We start from the raw sequence: 13,752 nt of genomic DNA, 5'->3' as shown, positions 1-13,752 counted from the left end.
GAACACTAAAACTTTGTCCCCATATCACAGTTTATCCTCATTATCTAAAGGAAAGACTGTGAAACCAACTCGAATTATTGATTGAATAGAATTACCTTGGAAATAAGCATCATGTGAACATTGCTACTCTCACCTACTTTTCCAAGTAAGAAAATAAGTAATGTACTATTTCTTTTCAGAACTTGTAAAAATGCATCTTTTATTTATTGCCAGGAACCTTAATGCTTTTACAGCTCTCTAGATCGTCAGAGGTAAGAAAAACCAATCCAGTTTGAGACGGAGTCTCACTCTGTGGCCTGGGCTGGAGTGCAGTGGCCGGTTCTCAGCTCACTGCAAGCTCCGCCTCCCGGGTTCACGCCATTCTCCTGCCTCAGCCTCCCAGTAGCTGGGACCACAGGCGCCGCCACCTCACCCGGCTAGTTTTTTGTATTTTTTAGTAGAGACGGGGTTTCACCATGTTAGCCAGGATGGTCTTGATCTCCTGACCTCGTGATCCGCCCGTCTCGGCCTCCCAAAGTGCTGGGATTACAGGCTTGAGCCACCGCGCCCGGCCCCAATCCACTTTTAAATGGCTGGTGTGCTCTATCACTTTTTAGAGGCTTGATAAATAAAGGTAGCTTAGGAACTTTGGATAAACAGAGCAGATGATGAACTGTTGGAAATGCATAGGAAACAAAGTGACTATAGAGCCAAATACAGGCCTTCCATTAGAAGCTAGAGAATATCAGTGGTTATATAGATATAGATATAGATATAGATATAGATATAGATATAGATATATAAGTAAAACCCAAAGGAGAACAAACAACAGATCAGTGAAATATAAAAGCAAAAACAAAAAGGAAACTAACACCCAATTTTTCTCCTACTGAGTTTACCTTAGAGACTTCAGTGTTCCTGAGAGCCTAAAAAAGTATGATGAATATCTCATACCTGGTGTACAAATTAATATCTTTAAGGCCACCAACACCACTATACATTTTGTGTACCTAAGAAATTTGCTTGAGTCATGTGGCCGGTAACTCTTTTAGTGCTAATACTACCTATGCAGAAGAGCAAATACAGTGTGAGCCAAAGCAATGCGAGCATGGATGTGAAATTTGGCTCTGTGCTAAATCTGGCTTCATCCTTAATTGTATTAAAAAATTGCCAAACTGCCAATGCATTTTTTTACAGTATTTTAAAATTTACCTTCATTAAGACGAGGAGCTTTAACTGTGACCAGTGCTAATTAGCCAGATTTATCCAGTTTTCTATCAAGTTTTAAAGAATATTATCTAAACTTTTTCAACTTCTATTTTGTCTGTATATACATGAAGGTAGACACCCAGAGAAAAACAGAAAAAAAACTACATATGCCTTACACAGACCATATTTGACATACTTGGACTTTCTGTTTTGTCTTAGATTATTCTTTTCTTTTTTAAATAACAATTTTAAAATACTCATATTATCTTAGGACAAAATTTACCATATGAGATTGTTTCTCAAAATTATTCCCTTTATAACCTTCCTTAATGAAAATACATCTTAATATCCATAAGTTTCTTCACATCTCTTTCCCCTCCTTACTGGTTCCTTTATATTAATACCTTGTTTCATAAATAATTTTTTCAAGTCCATAATTTGAATCAACCTTTAGGTAACTTTTTTCTTTCTTTCTTTTTCTTTTTCCTTTTCCTTTTCTTTTTGACACAGGGTCTCACTCTGTCACCCAGGCTGGAGTGCAGGGGCATGATCATAGCTCACTGCAATTTCAACCTCCTGGGCTCAAGTGATCCTCCCACCTCAGCCTCCTGAGTAGCTGGGACTACAGGTGCATGCCACCACACCTGGATAATTTTTTTAATTTTAAGTTTTAGTAGTGACAAGGTCTCGCTGTGTTACCCAGGCTGGTTTCAAACTCCTGAGCTCAAGTAATTGTCCCGCCTTGGCTTCCCAAAGTGCTGGGATTACAGGCATGAGCTACCATGCCTGGGCTAGGTAACTTTGAATTAGACAAAAGTATTCTTTTTTTCAATAAGGACACATCTTCTTTGGCACATCTTATATACAGAACTGTACATTAACTACAATTTTTATTCTTAGTAACCTTAAATTTTAGTGAAAAACTAGGAAGCAAGAAATACTGAGAATTCTAAGGATGCTAATTTCCCAGAGATAGTAAGATTTTATAGATGAGTACGTTCCACAAATTAAAAAAACATGTTTCCCCATATGATAACTCTTTCTTAATTGGAAATGACCCAGACATCCAAGGAGCATCAAAAATGACTAAGATGGGGCCAGGCGTGGTGGCTCATGCCTGTAATCCCAGCACTTTGGGAGGCCAAGGTGGGCATATCACGAGGTCAGGCGATCAAGACCATCCTGGCTAACAATGGTAAAACCCCATCTCTATACTAAAAATACAAAAAAATTAGGTGGGTGTGGTGGCGGGTGCCTATACTCCCAGCTGCTCAGGAGGCTGAGGCAGGAGAATAACTTGAACCTGGGAAGCAGAGCTTGCAGTGAGTGGTGATTGCGCCTTTGCACTCCAGCCTGGGCAACAGTGTAAGACTCTGTCTCAAAAAAGAAAAAGAAGAAAGAAAAATGACTAAGATTTTAAATTACAAAAATGATTCACTACAACCATTTATCTCATTTACATTTACTAAATTCTTGTTTGTCAGAAAAGTTACACAAGGATCATTTTGTTTTGGCTGGATTTATAGTTTTATAACCTTCTGTGCCAAACCCTGGAACCTCAAAATATGTAGCAGAGACAAATATAAAACCCGAATAAAAGGCCAGGCACAGTGGCTCATGCCTGTAATCCAAACACTTTGGGAGGAGGCTGAGGCAGGCAGATCACCCGAGGTCAGGAGTTTAAGACCAGACTGACCAACATGGAGAAACTCTGTCTGTGCTAAAAATACAAAATCAGCCAGGTGTGGTAGTGTATTCCTGTATTCCCACCTACTGAGGTGACAGGCAGGAGAATTGCTTGAACCCAGGAGGCGGAGGTTGCGGTGAACTGAGATCACGCCATTGCACTCCAGTGTGGGCAACAAGTGCAAAACTCTGCTCAAGAAAAAAAAAAAAAAAAACAGATAAAATACATGCTGACAATTTCAAAGATATTTGTATTTTTATCTTAACAATAATGTTAAAGCCAGTTAGTTTATTAAAGATTTACTTAAGTCATCTGAACTTGAAAATTGCTTAGACTCCTGTACTTAATTTATGAGCACAGTTATTTATAAGCCAATTTTGTAGGCACAGCATACAACATAAAAAATGTACAACATAACAAATGTACAACATAAACACATCTAAACATATATATATGCATACATACAAAGATCCAATAGCTTTTACCTTTAACTCTAGCCACGAGGTAGCAATACAAACTCATCAGTTAACAAACACGTTCACATGGCTAAACTTTGTTTACCCTAATAGGTAATCCAGTGAAGGCTGTGAGCCAAATTTTGGGGTAAAGCAGTTTCCATATGGGTTTGAATTTTAAAGGCCAAACCTCCCCAGACTTCAAAGAACACTGGGGCTAAACAGCACTACACAACAACATCACCTATTAACAAGGTTTAACCCTGCTTAAAACAGTAACATAAACTCCTGGATACAGGCAACTCTATCCCACTTTCCCATTCACATGTAAAATGAAGCCCATGGAGAGGTCAAACTTCTCTAGATTCCAAAGAACATCAGGGCCAAGAAGATGATCAGTGTATTCCAATTTCCCATGACTATATTGATACAAACAATTACCAAAACACAATCCAACTGCTGCAACAACAAACAAGCCCCAAATGTGTCCCAACTGAAACAGCTGGGGTGCTTACTTTCTGTCAGGCCTGTTCAACCTGAAAATGGAAATTCTTTTGGAATATCCCCAAATTGAGGGGAGCACATCCTGCTGTCTGGTGCCCACAAAAGATAGTCATCCACCCAGACACAAATGTCACGTTTCAAAGTCTGTTCTTTCTGGGCAATCAGGAACACTGTTGGAGCTGGCAGTGGTGTGGCCAAAGAGAGAGACCAAAATCTATCTCCAGCACAAAAGGGTCAGGCAGCTGCTTGAGGGGGCGGGGGGTGCTTCTGAAATTCTTGGCCCATAGCAGCTGAGCCATGAGCAATGCATTCCCGGTCAGGGAACCAAAATCTGTTACTGAAACAGCAGGAGTTTGGTTGAGGTCCTGCTGCTTGCTACACAGAAAGCCAATCACTGAGACGAGTATTGCCAGGGAAGAAGGCTTTAATAGGGTGCTGCAACCAAGGAGATGGGAGATCAGTCTCAAATCCATCTACATACACAACCCACTAAAATTAGGGGTTTATATTGCTAGGAGGAAATGTAACCATGTGTGGGAAAACATGAATTAGGGAGAGTGAGGAAGAGGAGTTGGCTAGCAGGTGGCAGATCAGGCAGTCATGAAGAGTGAGGCATTTGCAATCTCACTCTCTAGATGCTGTGATCTGGTGGATCTCAGCTCGTTGATACTGTCTGGGAGGTCTGAGGATCAATTTACTGAGAAAGGAGCTCAGAAAAAAACAAATTTAACTTTCCCAAGTTTTCCGATTGGGAGGATCAATTTCACTGTTTATTCAAAGGAACCAAAAGCATCAGTTACATGGGACAATCGAGCCAGCGTCAAGCACCTGTTAGAAATAGGTGTAAAACAACCGTTCCATCCGCAAGGACCGGATTTCCCTTAGACCTTTGAAGGTCCTGCCTCACTGTCTTCTGCCCTTCCGAAACTTGTGGGACTTAATGAGAAGTGGGATGTCCCCCGACTCCTGTGTCTTTGATTCTCTTCCTCCTTAAGTCACCTTAGCACTGGGTCAGAGCTGTGGGTCTGTGAAATTTTCTCACATTATTTGTCTAGTATTCCTCTCCATTGTGCTCTCCCTACTGTCCTGGAGCTCCTACCTGAGAGATGTTAGAACTCCAGCTCTCTCTCATGTCCCCTGATTTTGTTTCGGAGTGTTTTCTATGTCTTTGTGCTTCTGTTGTTTTGGGGGATCTCCTCAGCTTAATCATTTCCCGATTCACCCTTCGGCTGGGTTGGTTCTGTTACTAGCTCACTTGTTGCTGTTGCTGTTGCTGCTGCTGTTTTAGGGGTGACATGACATGTAAGGAGGGTGTGGCCTCTGGCTGACTGTCGTGGATGCACGGCCCCATGCGCCTCCTGGTGGCCTGGGTTGCAGTTGCAGTGGAGCAGTGGGCTGCCCATTCTCCCCTTGCCTGCTTAGGTCTGCGTCCCTCTTGGGGTCAGTAGATTGTCGACTGCAGCACCGGCCTCCCCAACATCAGGCGATACCTGCATTGTATTCCTGTTTCTCTCCTCTCGCCACATGCCTCTGCTGGGTGTGGATGCTGCTGGCCCTGGTCATGCTTGAGGCTGTGGGTGTTGGGCTGTGTGGGGGTCCCAGGGGCTGCTGTCAAGCTGGGAGAGTTCTGTTGTTCCTGGGAGTCAGCAGCTGCCTGGAACCTACCCTGCCCTCTGCCTCAGATGCCCCGGCCATCTTCCTGGGTCACTGGTGGATGGGCATGCATGGGCACACCCAGCTGCTCTCCCCAAGTTCCTCTGGCTGGTCCTCATGCTGGTGACTCTTCCCACCATCCAGGCTCACCTGTCTCCCCCTCAGGGGTCCCTCCTGGGTTCTTTTCTCTTTCCTGTTTGAGCAAGGCTGGTCTTCAAGGGACTGGGGAGCATCCCTTGACCTAAAGCCCAGTGTCTGTTCCCAGCCGGGCTCTCCCTTAGGACGGCAGAGCCACCTCTAGAGGCCAGGGCCCCTGCAAACACCTGTGTCGCTGCTGCACAGCAGTGGCCTCTATGGATGCTGTCAGCTGATGGCTGGGGACACTGCGTGGAGAATGGACAGGTCAGGGGCTGGAGTCGGGAGGTCACTCAGGAGCTGCACGGCCGTTAATGTGGTGGGCCTGGCAGGGCAGGGAGGGGCTTTTCTCAGAGGAGAGTGTGGACAATGGCTTAAAATCGCACTGGTTCAGGGTGGGCCTTCCTGCCTGCGGCCCTGGCAGACAGGTGTATTAGGCGTTGGAAGCAACACATGTGGCTTGCTCAGCGTGTTGGGAGCTTTTCCCAGGCTGCCTTCAGGGACCAGTGTCCTGCACATTGTGGGGCAGGTGAGGCTGAGAATGGGGCCCTCGGAGTCTCAGCCATGTCCCTGGCATTTGGGCCCCCCAGGTACCTCGCCTGTCTCTCCCCACGAGTATGTGCCTCACTGCCCATCCCGGTGTTTCCTCTGCAGCTTGGCTGACACGTATAATCCACATCGCTCGCCCTGTCTCGTGATGCCTCTTCTGGGGCTATGAGGCGGGACGTCTCTATCGTAGTAGCTGCTGCTTGCGATGCCATCATCGCAGATCAGTGGAGTCAAGGCATCTGACAAGGACGGCACTTACAAGCCCGGCAAGGTGTGTGCCTCCTGACCAGCGGTAGGGGTATGGGGCCTTGGCCAGGTGTGCCTGGATGGATTTGCACACTATGCCTAGCCTGTGCTCGCCGAGCATGACGGGCCTCCTGGCTTGGGGCCCAGGCAGTGGAGATCCTGCATAGAAACAACCCGTCCAGATGACAGCCTTAGTCAGTGAGCTTGTTCTGATATCAAGAGGCAAAAATGATTGGTTGGAATGAGTTAAGAACTTGATTCTTCAGGCAGTCCACAGAGCATGCGGGTCCCCATGAGGACCTTTTGCAGATAACTCCATCTTGTGCCTTTCGGAAGGTTCATAATTGCAGACAGAGGCCAGTTGCATGTCCCCAGGGCCTCCTCCAAAGGCAGGCCAAAGCCAGCTTGTCCCACCAGGCCCTACCAAACTGCAAAAGACCCCCAGTCATGGGCCATGAGGCCATGTCTTCCTGTACAAGGAGTTGAGCCCCTTGAGGTTAGGAGCTCTGAGGCTTTCCTTTTTGTGCTCTAGAGCCTTGTCCAGTTGCCGGCACACAGCAGAAGCCATTGAGCACACATACATGCTAGATGTGGGTGTGCGCAGCTCACCGCGTGGGGGACCCGGGAGGGGAGGGCACAGAATGGCTCTGACCCCTGTGGATGTTGGGGTATCTCAGGGACAGGCGTGCAGGGGACAGGCTCGAAGAAAGTCAGGCATCTGCCTCCAAGAGGGTTTCGCAGGGTGAGACTCCAGACCCGCAGTCTGGGGAGGAAGCTCCCTTGCTCCGTTTGCCTTCCTGTGGGCACACGGCAGGTTCGTGGGCACTGGCGGAGCCCTCCGTTTTACACAGCTGGATCTGCTGCCCTCAAGTCTGAAGCTCAGCAACGAGCCAGGCCCTCCCCAAGCCTACTACAGCATGGACACGCCCCTCCCCGAGGAGGGGGGCAGGACGGCTCTGCACATGGCCTGCGAGCGGGAGGACAACAGCAAGGTGAGGGCAGCCAGGGCCTGGCGGGGACACAGGGCTGCCCAGCAGTGGGGCCGCCTTCCAGGGCCTTGTGCCCCCCGGAAGCACGTGTTCTCATGCTGAGTCTTAGGCAGAAGCCAGGGAGCATGGAAGGGTGGGGAGGGAAGCAAGGCAAGGCGGGAGGATGGGACTTCACACTCACATGCACACACGCACACGTGTGTACAGGGCCTGGGTGGCGGCATGAAGTCTACTTCTTACCACAGGTCCTGGTCAGACATGTTTAGGAGCTTCTGGCCTGGGCTGTGACCACCTGGTGCTGCCAACCCCCCTCTGTCACCTTCCTGTGTCTCTGACTCAGGACCCCACGGTGGGCTCATCTTCCAGAGCCCTGGGTGGTGCCCTGCTGGCCCTGTGGCCGCTGCCTCCTGCCTGCCTTAGGGGTTAATTCCTACCAAGTTGGGTGTGGGAACCACTCCGAGGATGCCCAGCGGCTGGGGTGGATGTGGGGAAACTGAGGCCAAGTCTGAGCTTTGCCGTGTGGCAGCACGTGCAGCCCAAGCCAGTTGGCCACGGAGCACATGGCACACCGAGTCTCAGTTTACCCACTTACAAATGAAATGAATGATCCTGGGCCTTCGGCAAGGTGGTAACTTGTGAGGTCCTGACATGAGCATGAGGATGAGTGTGCAGGAGAGCCGTGTGTGCGAGTGGGCATGTGGGTGACGCTGGGAAGGGGATGGGCAGACAGGGAGGTGGGGGCACTGACAGGCCTGTCTGCTTCAGAACACCCCTGTCTGGTCAGAGCCTCCTTGGAGGGTGGGGAGAAGGAGCAGGTCTATTGGGGGTCTTCTTGGAGCCAGGCGCTCTGCCCTGACTAGACGAGGGGTTGGCAGGAACCCACGTTAGGAATGAACAGTGAGGCTCCAAGAAGGCAGCTGGTCAAGGCCCCCGCCGTGAAGGGTGAGGCCTGGGCAGTGAACACAGGGCCTTCTGCTCGCACACTTGTGTCCTGATGACAGTTTGGAAAAGTTTTGGGGAAATAAAAAGAGACACTGAATGTGGCACTGTCGTTGTGACAGACCAGCGGGTGACAATTCAGTGCTGTGGGCGTGATGGCTGCAGCAGTCCAGCCATCACATCTATATCCCAGAAGGGAGGGGAAAAGGGGTCACTTTCCCAGGAGCCCCTCAGCAGACTTCTGTGGGTACCTCTTGGCCTGGCCAGCAAGGCTGCGGGAAAGGGGAGTGTGCATGGTGGTTGGGCCAGCCAGACATGGGGTCTGCCGCATCTGAGGGGCACAGTCCCAGCAGACCACTGGGAGAGGAAGCTGGGCCAGAGAAGAGTCCTTGCAGTGGGGGAGGAGAAGTCGCAGAGGTCAGGTCCTAGTGAACACTTCTGGGAGAAGAGGAGGAAGAGAAGGGAGCAGCTGAGGGTTGCACAATGGGACATTCTGACAGGGGAGCAAGGATGGGAGAATGGAAAGGAAAGCAGAGGGGTTCCCGGGGAGGAGTCAGGGAGGTGGGAGGGCAGGGATGGGGAGGAGGGCAGGAGGCAGGGAGGGAAAGGCTGGGGGAGGAAGGCAGAAGGTAGGGAGGCAGGGAGGGCAAGGATGGGGTGAGGAGGGCAGGGAGGCAGGGAGGGCAAGGATGTGGGGAGGAAGGCAGAAGGTAGGGAGGCAGGGAGGGCAGGGATGGGGAGGAGGGCAGGAGGCAGGGAGGGAAAGGCTGGGGGAGGAAGGCAGAAGGTAGGGAGGCAGGGAGGGCAAGGATGGGGTGAGGAGGGCAGGGAGGCAGGGAGGGCAAGGATGTGGGGAGGCAAGCAGGGAAGGAGGGAGGGCAAGGATGGGGGGAGGAGGGCAGGGAGGAAGGGAGGGCAAGGATGTGGGGAGGAGGGCAGGGAAGCAGGGAGGGCAAGACCAGTGGGGAGAGCAGAGAGCCAGGGAGGGCATGGGTTGGGGAGGAGGGCAGGGAGGGAAAGGATGGGGGGAGGTGGGCAGGGAAGCAGGGGGGCAGGGAGGGCAAGAATGGGGAAGGAGAGCAGGGAGACAGGAAGGGAGGACAGGGACGGGGGAGGAGGGCAGGGAGGCAGAGAGGGCAGGGATGGGGAGGAGTCAGGGAGTCAGGGAGGCAGGGAGGGCATGGATGGGGGAGGAGGGCAGGAGGCAGGGAGGGCATGGACGGGGCTGCCCTCCTGGTGCAGAGAGTGCTCCACCAGCCAAGGGTGGGGCTCTTTACACTCAGGCCGTCCTCTACCGTCACTGAGCCCTGGTGGAGGAGGTGCTCCTCCAGTCACACCTGCTGTATGCCAGGACCTGCCACGTGGTCATGTGGTCCAGACTGTCCCTTGTCCTTTGAAAACAAACTTTAAATCAACTTATGCATCAATGTCCTCCTAGTTTTCATTTGGAAATGATGAATGCTTAGAAAATACCTTCTCCATTTGAAGCTCCATCCACCTCCCCACCCATTCACCTATCCATCCATCCTTCCATCCACAATTTTGAACACCTTGTGCCAGGCAAGGTAATGGTTGGGAGGAAGTGCCGTTGAGTGACTACATTGATTTCATGGCATTTAAATTAATGACTACTGTTAGGTGCTCCTTAGGGGTGGGGGTGCCTCTCTAACTTGTCATGTTTCTGCCTTTCTCCCCAACCAGTGTGCCAGGGACATAGTCCGGCTCCTTCTATCCCACGGAGCAAATCCTAACCTGCTATGGAGTGGCCATTCCCCGCTCTCCCTGTCCATTGCCAGTGGGAATGACCTGGTGAGCATGTTCTGCACCCACAGATCTGAGCACCTATGTGTTTCCATCTCTAATGCCCACCCCACCAGTCATTGGGATTTGAAGTTGTTGGCCATTTATCCATCCATCCATCTATCCATCTGCCCATCTGTCCATCCAACTACCCATCCACTCACTCTTCCACTCACCTGTCTACCCATCCACCCATTCTTCCATTCATCCATCCATCTATCCACCCAACTTCTCATCCACTTATCCATCTACTCACCTGTCCATCTACCTTCCACTCATCCATTCATCCATCCTTCCACCCAACCACCCACCCACTTATTCATCATCTCATCCATCCATCTATACATCCATCCTTTTAACCAATCACTGATGTATCAACCCAACTACCTATCCACTCATCCATCCACTCAACCGTTCACCCATCCATTCATTCATCAATTTATCCATCCATCCATCCATCCATCCATCCACCCACCCACCTACCTAGACATCATCATCCTTCATTCACCCAGATGGAAGGATCTACCATCCACCCATTCATCCATTCATCTGTCTATCATGTAACTGTTATTTACTGAGCATCTGCTTTGTACCTGGCAGGCACCATTCTAGCACTAGGTGTTGAATTAAACAGTCTCTGCTCTCAAGGATCCTATATTCTAGTTGGAGGAGCCAGACCATAAACTAGTATGTAACACAATTTCAGGAAATGATGAGTATTATGAAGAAAATAAAGCTTGGTGAGGGGATGGAGAATGATGGGAAGGTAGGCTACATTAGCAGGGTGGCATGAAGTGCTACTCAGATGAGGTGACATTTCAGCAGAGGTCTGAAAAAGCTGAAGGCATTCATACAATTTGTAAAAGCTGATGCAGAATGGGGCTTCCAGGTGCTTCTGCAGAGGCCAGCATCTCTGCTCCCTGTTTCCTTCTGTCCTGCACAGAGACATCCATTCAATAAGTCATGTGGGGTCCTAGCTCAGGGCTAGGTCCTGTTAGAGGCAAGGGTGTGGAGGGAAGAAAGCTTTGTTCTGAGGGGCAGAAGCTTGTGAGAGCCAAACACTTAAGGAGCCGTGTCTGGCCACGGCTGTCCTTCCTCGGTGGAATCTGAGCTGGTGGCTGGGCAGAGTAGGGAGAAGGGAGGTGTGCCTCATTCTGCATCTGGCCGAGTGGTCACGGTGACACTGGTGTTCCGGGGCAGAGGCAGACAGCCTGGGCACCAGGCAGATGTGCCCCTAACCCTGTGCTGGAGGCACTGGCCCCTGGGCTTGGCTCTGTCCAGGGCTGGAGAGCAAGGTGGGAGCTGGGACCACACTGGAGAGTCCCCATTTTGTCAGGGGACAGAGAAGGTGCTGGAACCGGCCCACCTGGGTGGAGTTCCAGCTCCTCCCTAACAGACCAGACGTGGGACCCCTCCCCGCCCAGCGTCATCCTCTGTGGGGCAGGCCAACAGCGGGACCCACCGTGGGAAGGATCTATGGGAAGGGCCAGCAGTGGCCTCCGTGAAGCTCCTGCTTTCAGGGGTTAGTTCTGGAGTGGCCCAGCTCTGGGAACTTCCCCACTGTCAGGGGAGGTGACATGGCGGCCACTGATGAGCCTGTCTGTGTGTGTCCAGGTTGTGAAGGAGCTCCTGACCCACGGAGCGGACCCCAACCTGCCCCTGACCAAAGGCTTGGGCAGCGCCCTGTGTGTTGCCTGTGACCTCACCTATGAGCACCAGAGAAGCATGGACAGAAGGCTGGCCCTGGTGAGGGCGGGGAGAGGGGTGGCCCTGGTGAGGCGGTGGGGGGGCCTCTGGTGAGGGGCGGAGGTGGTGGCCTGGTGGAGTTGTGAGGGTGGGTGGCCTGGGTGGTAAGGGGTGTGAGGGTGGGTGGCCCTGGTGAGGGGTGGAGGGCTGGTGGCACTGGTGAGGGGCAGGAGTGTGGGTGGCCCTGGTGAGCGGATGGGAGGGTGGGTGGCCCTGGTGAGGGATGGGAGGGTGGTGGCCTGGTGAGGGGATGGGAGGGTGGGTGGCCCTGTGAGGGGTGGATGGGAGGGTGGGTTGCCCTGGTGGAGGGGACGGGAGGGTGGGTGGTCCTGGGTGGGGGGAGGGAGGAATGTGAGGTGGGCTGGCCCTGAGCATGGGGAATGGGGGCTCTGGGAGTGGGGCCCTCATGGACTTCTCTGCCTGACTCTCATTCATGACAGGCAGTGTATCATTTGTTCTGTGTTCTCCAAGCCTTGGTGGTCTAAATAGTGGAGAAAAGACAAAATGTTGTCTGCTTTTAATATTTTACAGGCCTTAAAAAATATGAGGTGGCAGATCCACTCAACAGACCAGACAGAAAGGTTCCCTGAAGTTTGTCTCAGTGAAAACAGGATTCAGGATACACATAGGCCTCACCCTGGTCCAGCTGCACAATCCTGGCTTTCTCAATGGTCCACACAGCTGCTGGGCGGGGCCATGGGGCACTGTCCCCTGGCCACAGGGAGCGGCTTTCTTGGGTGGAAGCTCACACTCAGGAAGTCCTGCCCGCACTGGAGGCACCTTCTGTCCTGAGCCCTAGGCACGGTCCTAGAGTGTCCCTCCCACGTGGCTCCGGGAACTCTCGGCGGCTTCGGCTCAGGCAGGGCCTCCCTCTGTGGCCTGCTGCCTGCTGCCCTCTGCCTGTGCCAGCCCGTCCTGCGCCCGGTGTGGGCACCAGCCACGAGCTTGCTTTCCTCAATCCATCTTAATACACACTTTGGTTCTTACCTGTCTGAGGGAGAAAGGGGGAAGCAGGAAGGGGGCGAGACTCAGGCGTCTGGAAGCGGGGCCGAGACTCGGGCGTCTGGAAGGGGGGGCGAGACTCAGGCGTCTGGAAGGCGGGGCGAGACTCGGGCGTCTGGAAGGCGGGGCGAGACTCGGGCGTCTGGAAGCGGGGCCGAGACTCGGGCGTCTGGAAGGGGGGGCGAGACTCAGGCGTCTGGAAGGGGGGCGAGACTCAGGCGTCTGGAAGGGGGGCGAGACTCAGGCGTCTGGAAGGGGGAGCGAGACTCAGGCGTCTGGAAGGGGGGCGAGACTCAGGCGTCTGGAAGGGGGAGCGAGACTCAGGCGTCTGGAAGGGGGGCGAGACTCAGGCGTCTGGAAGGGGGAGCGAGACTCAGGCGTCTGGAAGGGGGGCGAGACTCAGGCGTCTGGAAGAGGGGACGTCTGGAAGGTTGTTTGACTCCACAAAGGGTAGCTTTACTTGAAAGAACTGAGACTCTTGAGATGCTGTTTCCAGATCTGATTTTAAGGCTCCTGTCCTCCTTCCTAAGACGCTGTTCTGTCTGGGATAGACTATGCAGGGACGCCGTGGTCAGCTTTCCGTAGGCGGCAGAGGATGGAATGAAACAGTGTGTGTGGATAGTTGGCACCATTTCTGGACCTGGGGGCTGGGAGGGGCCCCCGATGTGCTTTCTGAGCTTCATGGGGCCCAGGATTGATGACCAGTCTCTCGTTCATCAAAGTCTGAGTGAACAGGAAAAGGACACCAGATGGGAGAGGCAGCTCAGGGGGCAGCGTTGTTGTGTGTGGACGCTGATTGGAAGATGTGTCTTGAACGTACGGAATAGCACTTTGTCCGGGGTTGGGGCCCCAGCACCTC

General features: G+C 52.1%; 1 protein-coding gene across 1 annotated transcript in view; it reads left to right on the top strand.

Annotated features, from left to right (window-relative positions):
* Positions 1 to 12,841, top strand: part of ANKMY1 (ankyrin repeat and MYND domain containing 1) — a 50,706-nt gene extending 37,865 nt beyond the window's left edge. The window contains exons 10-14 of the mRNA XM_017860650.1: positions 6,392 to 6,442; positions 7,269 to 7,409; positions 10,047 to 10,154; positions 11,760 to 11,891; positions 12,423 to 12,841. Coding sequence (XP_017716139.1) covers positions 6,392 to 6,442; positions 7,269 to 7,409; positions 10,047 to 10,154; positions 11,760 to 11,891; positions 12,423 to 12,683 — 693 coding nt within the window. The 3' untranslated portion in view covers positions 12,684 to 12,841. The remainder of the gene's footprint in view (positions 1 to 6,391; positions 6,443 to 7,268; positions 7,410 to 10,046; positions 10,155 to 11,759; positions 11,892 to 12,422) is intronic.
* The last annotated feature ends 911 nt before the right edge of the window (positions 12,842 to 13,752 follow it).

Source organism: Rhinopithecus bieti, unplaced genomic scaffold (genome assembly GCF_001698545.2).
Source record: "Rhinopithecus bieti isolate Rb0 unplaced genomic scaffold, ASM169854v2 scaffold_56246, whole genome shotgun sequence".
NCBI lineage: Eukaryota > Metazoa > Chordata > Mammalia > Primates > Cercopithecidae > Rhinopithecus > Rhinopithecus bieti.
This window is presented reverse-complemented; position numbering and strand designations above follow the sequence as displayed.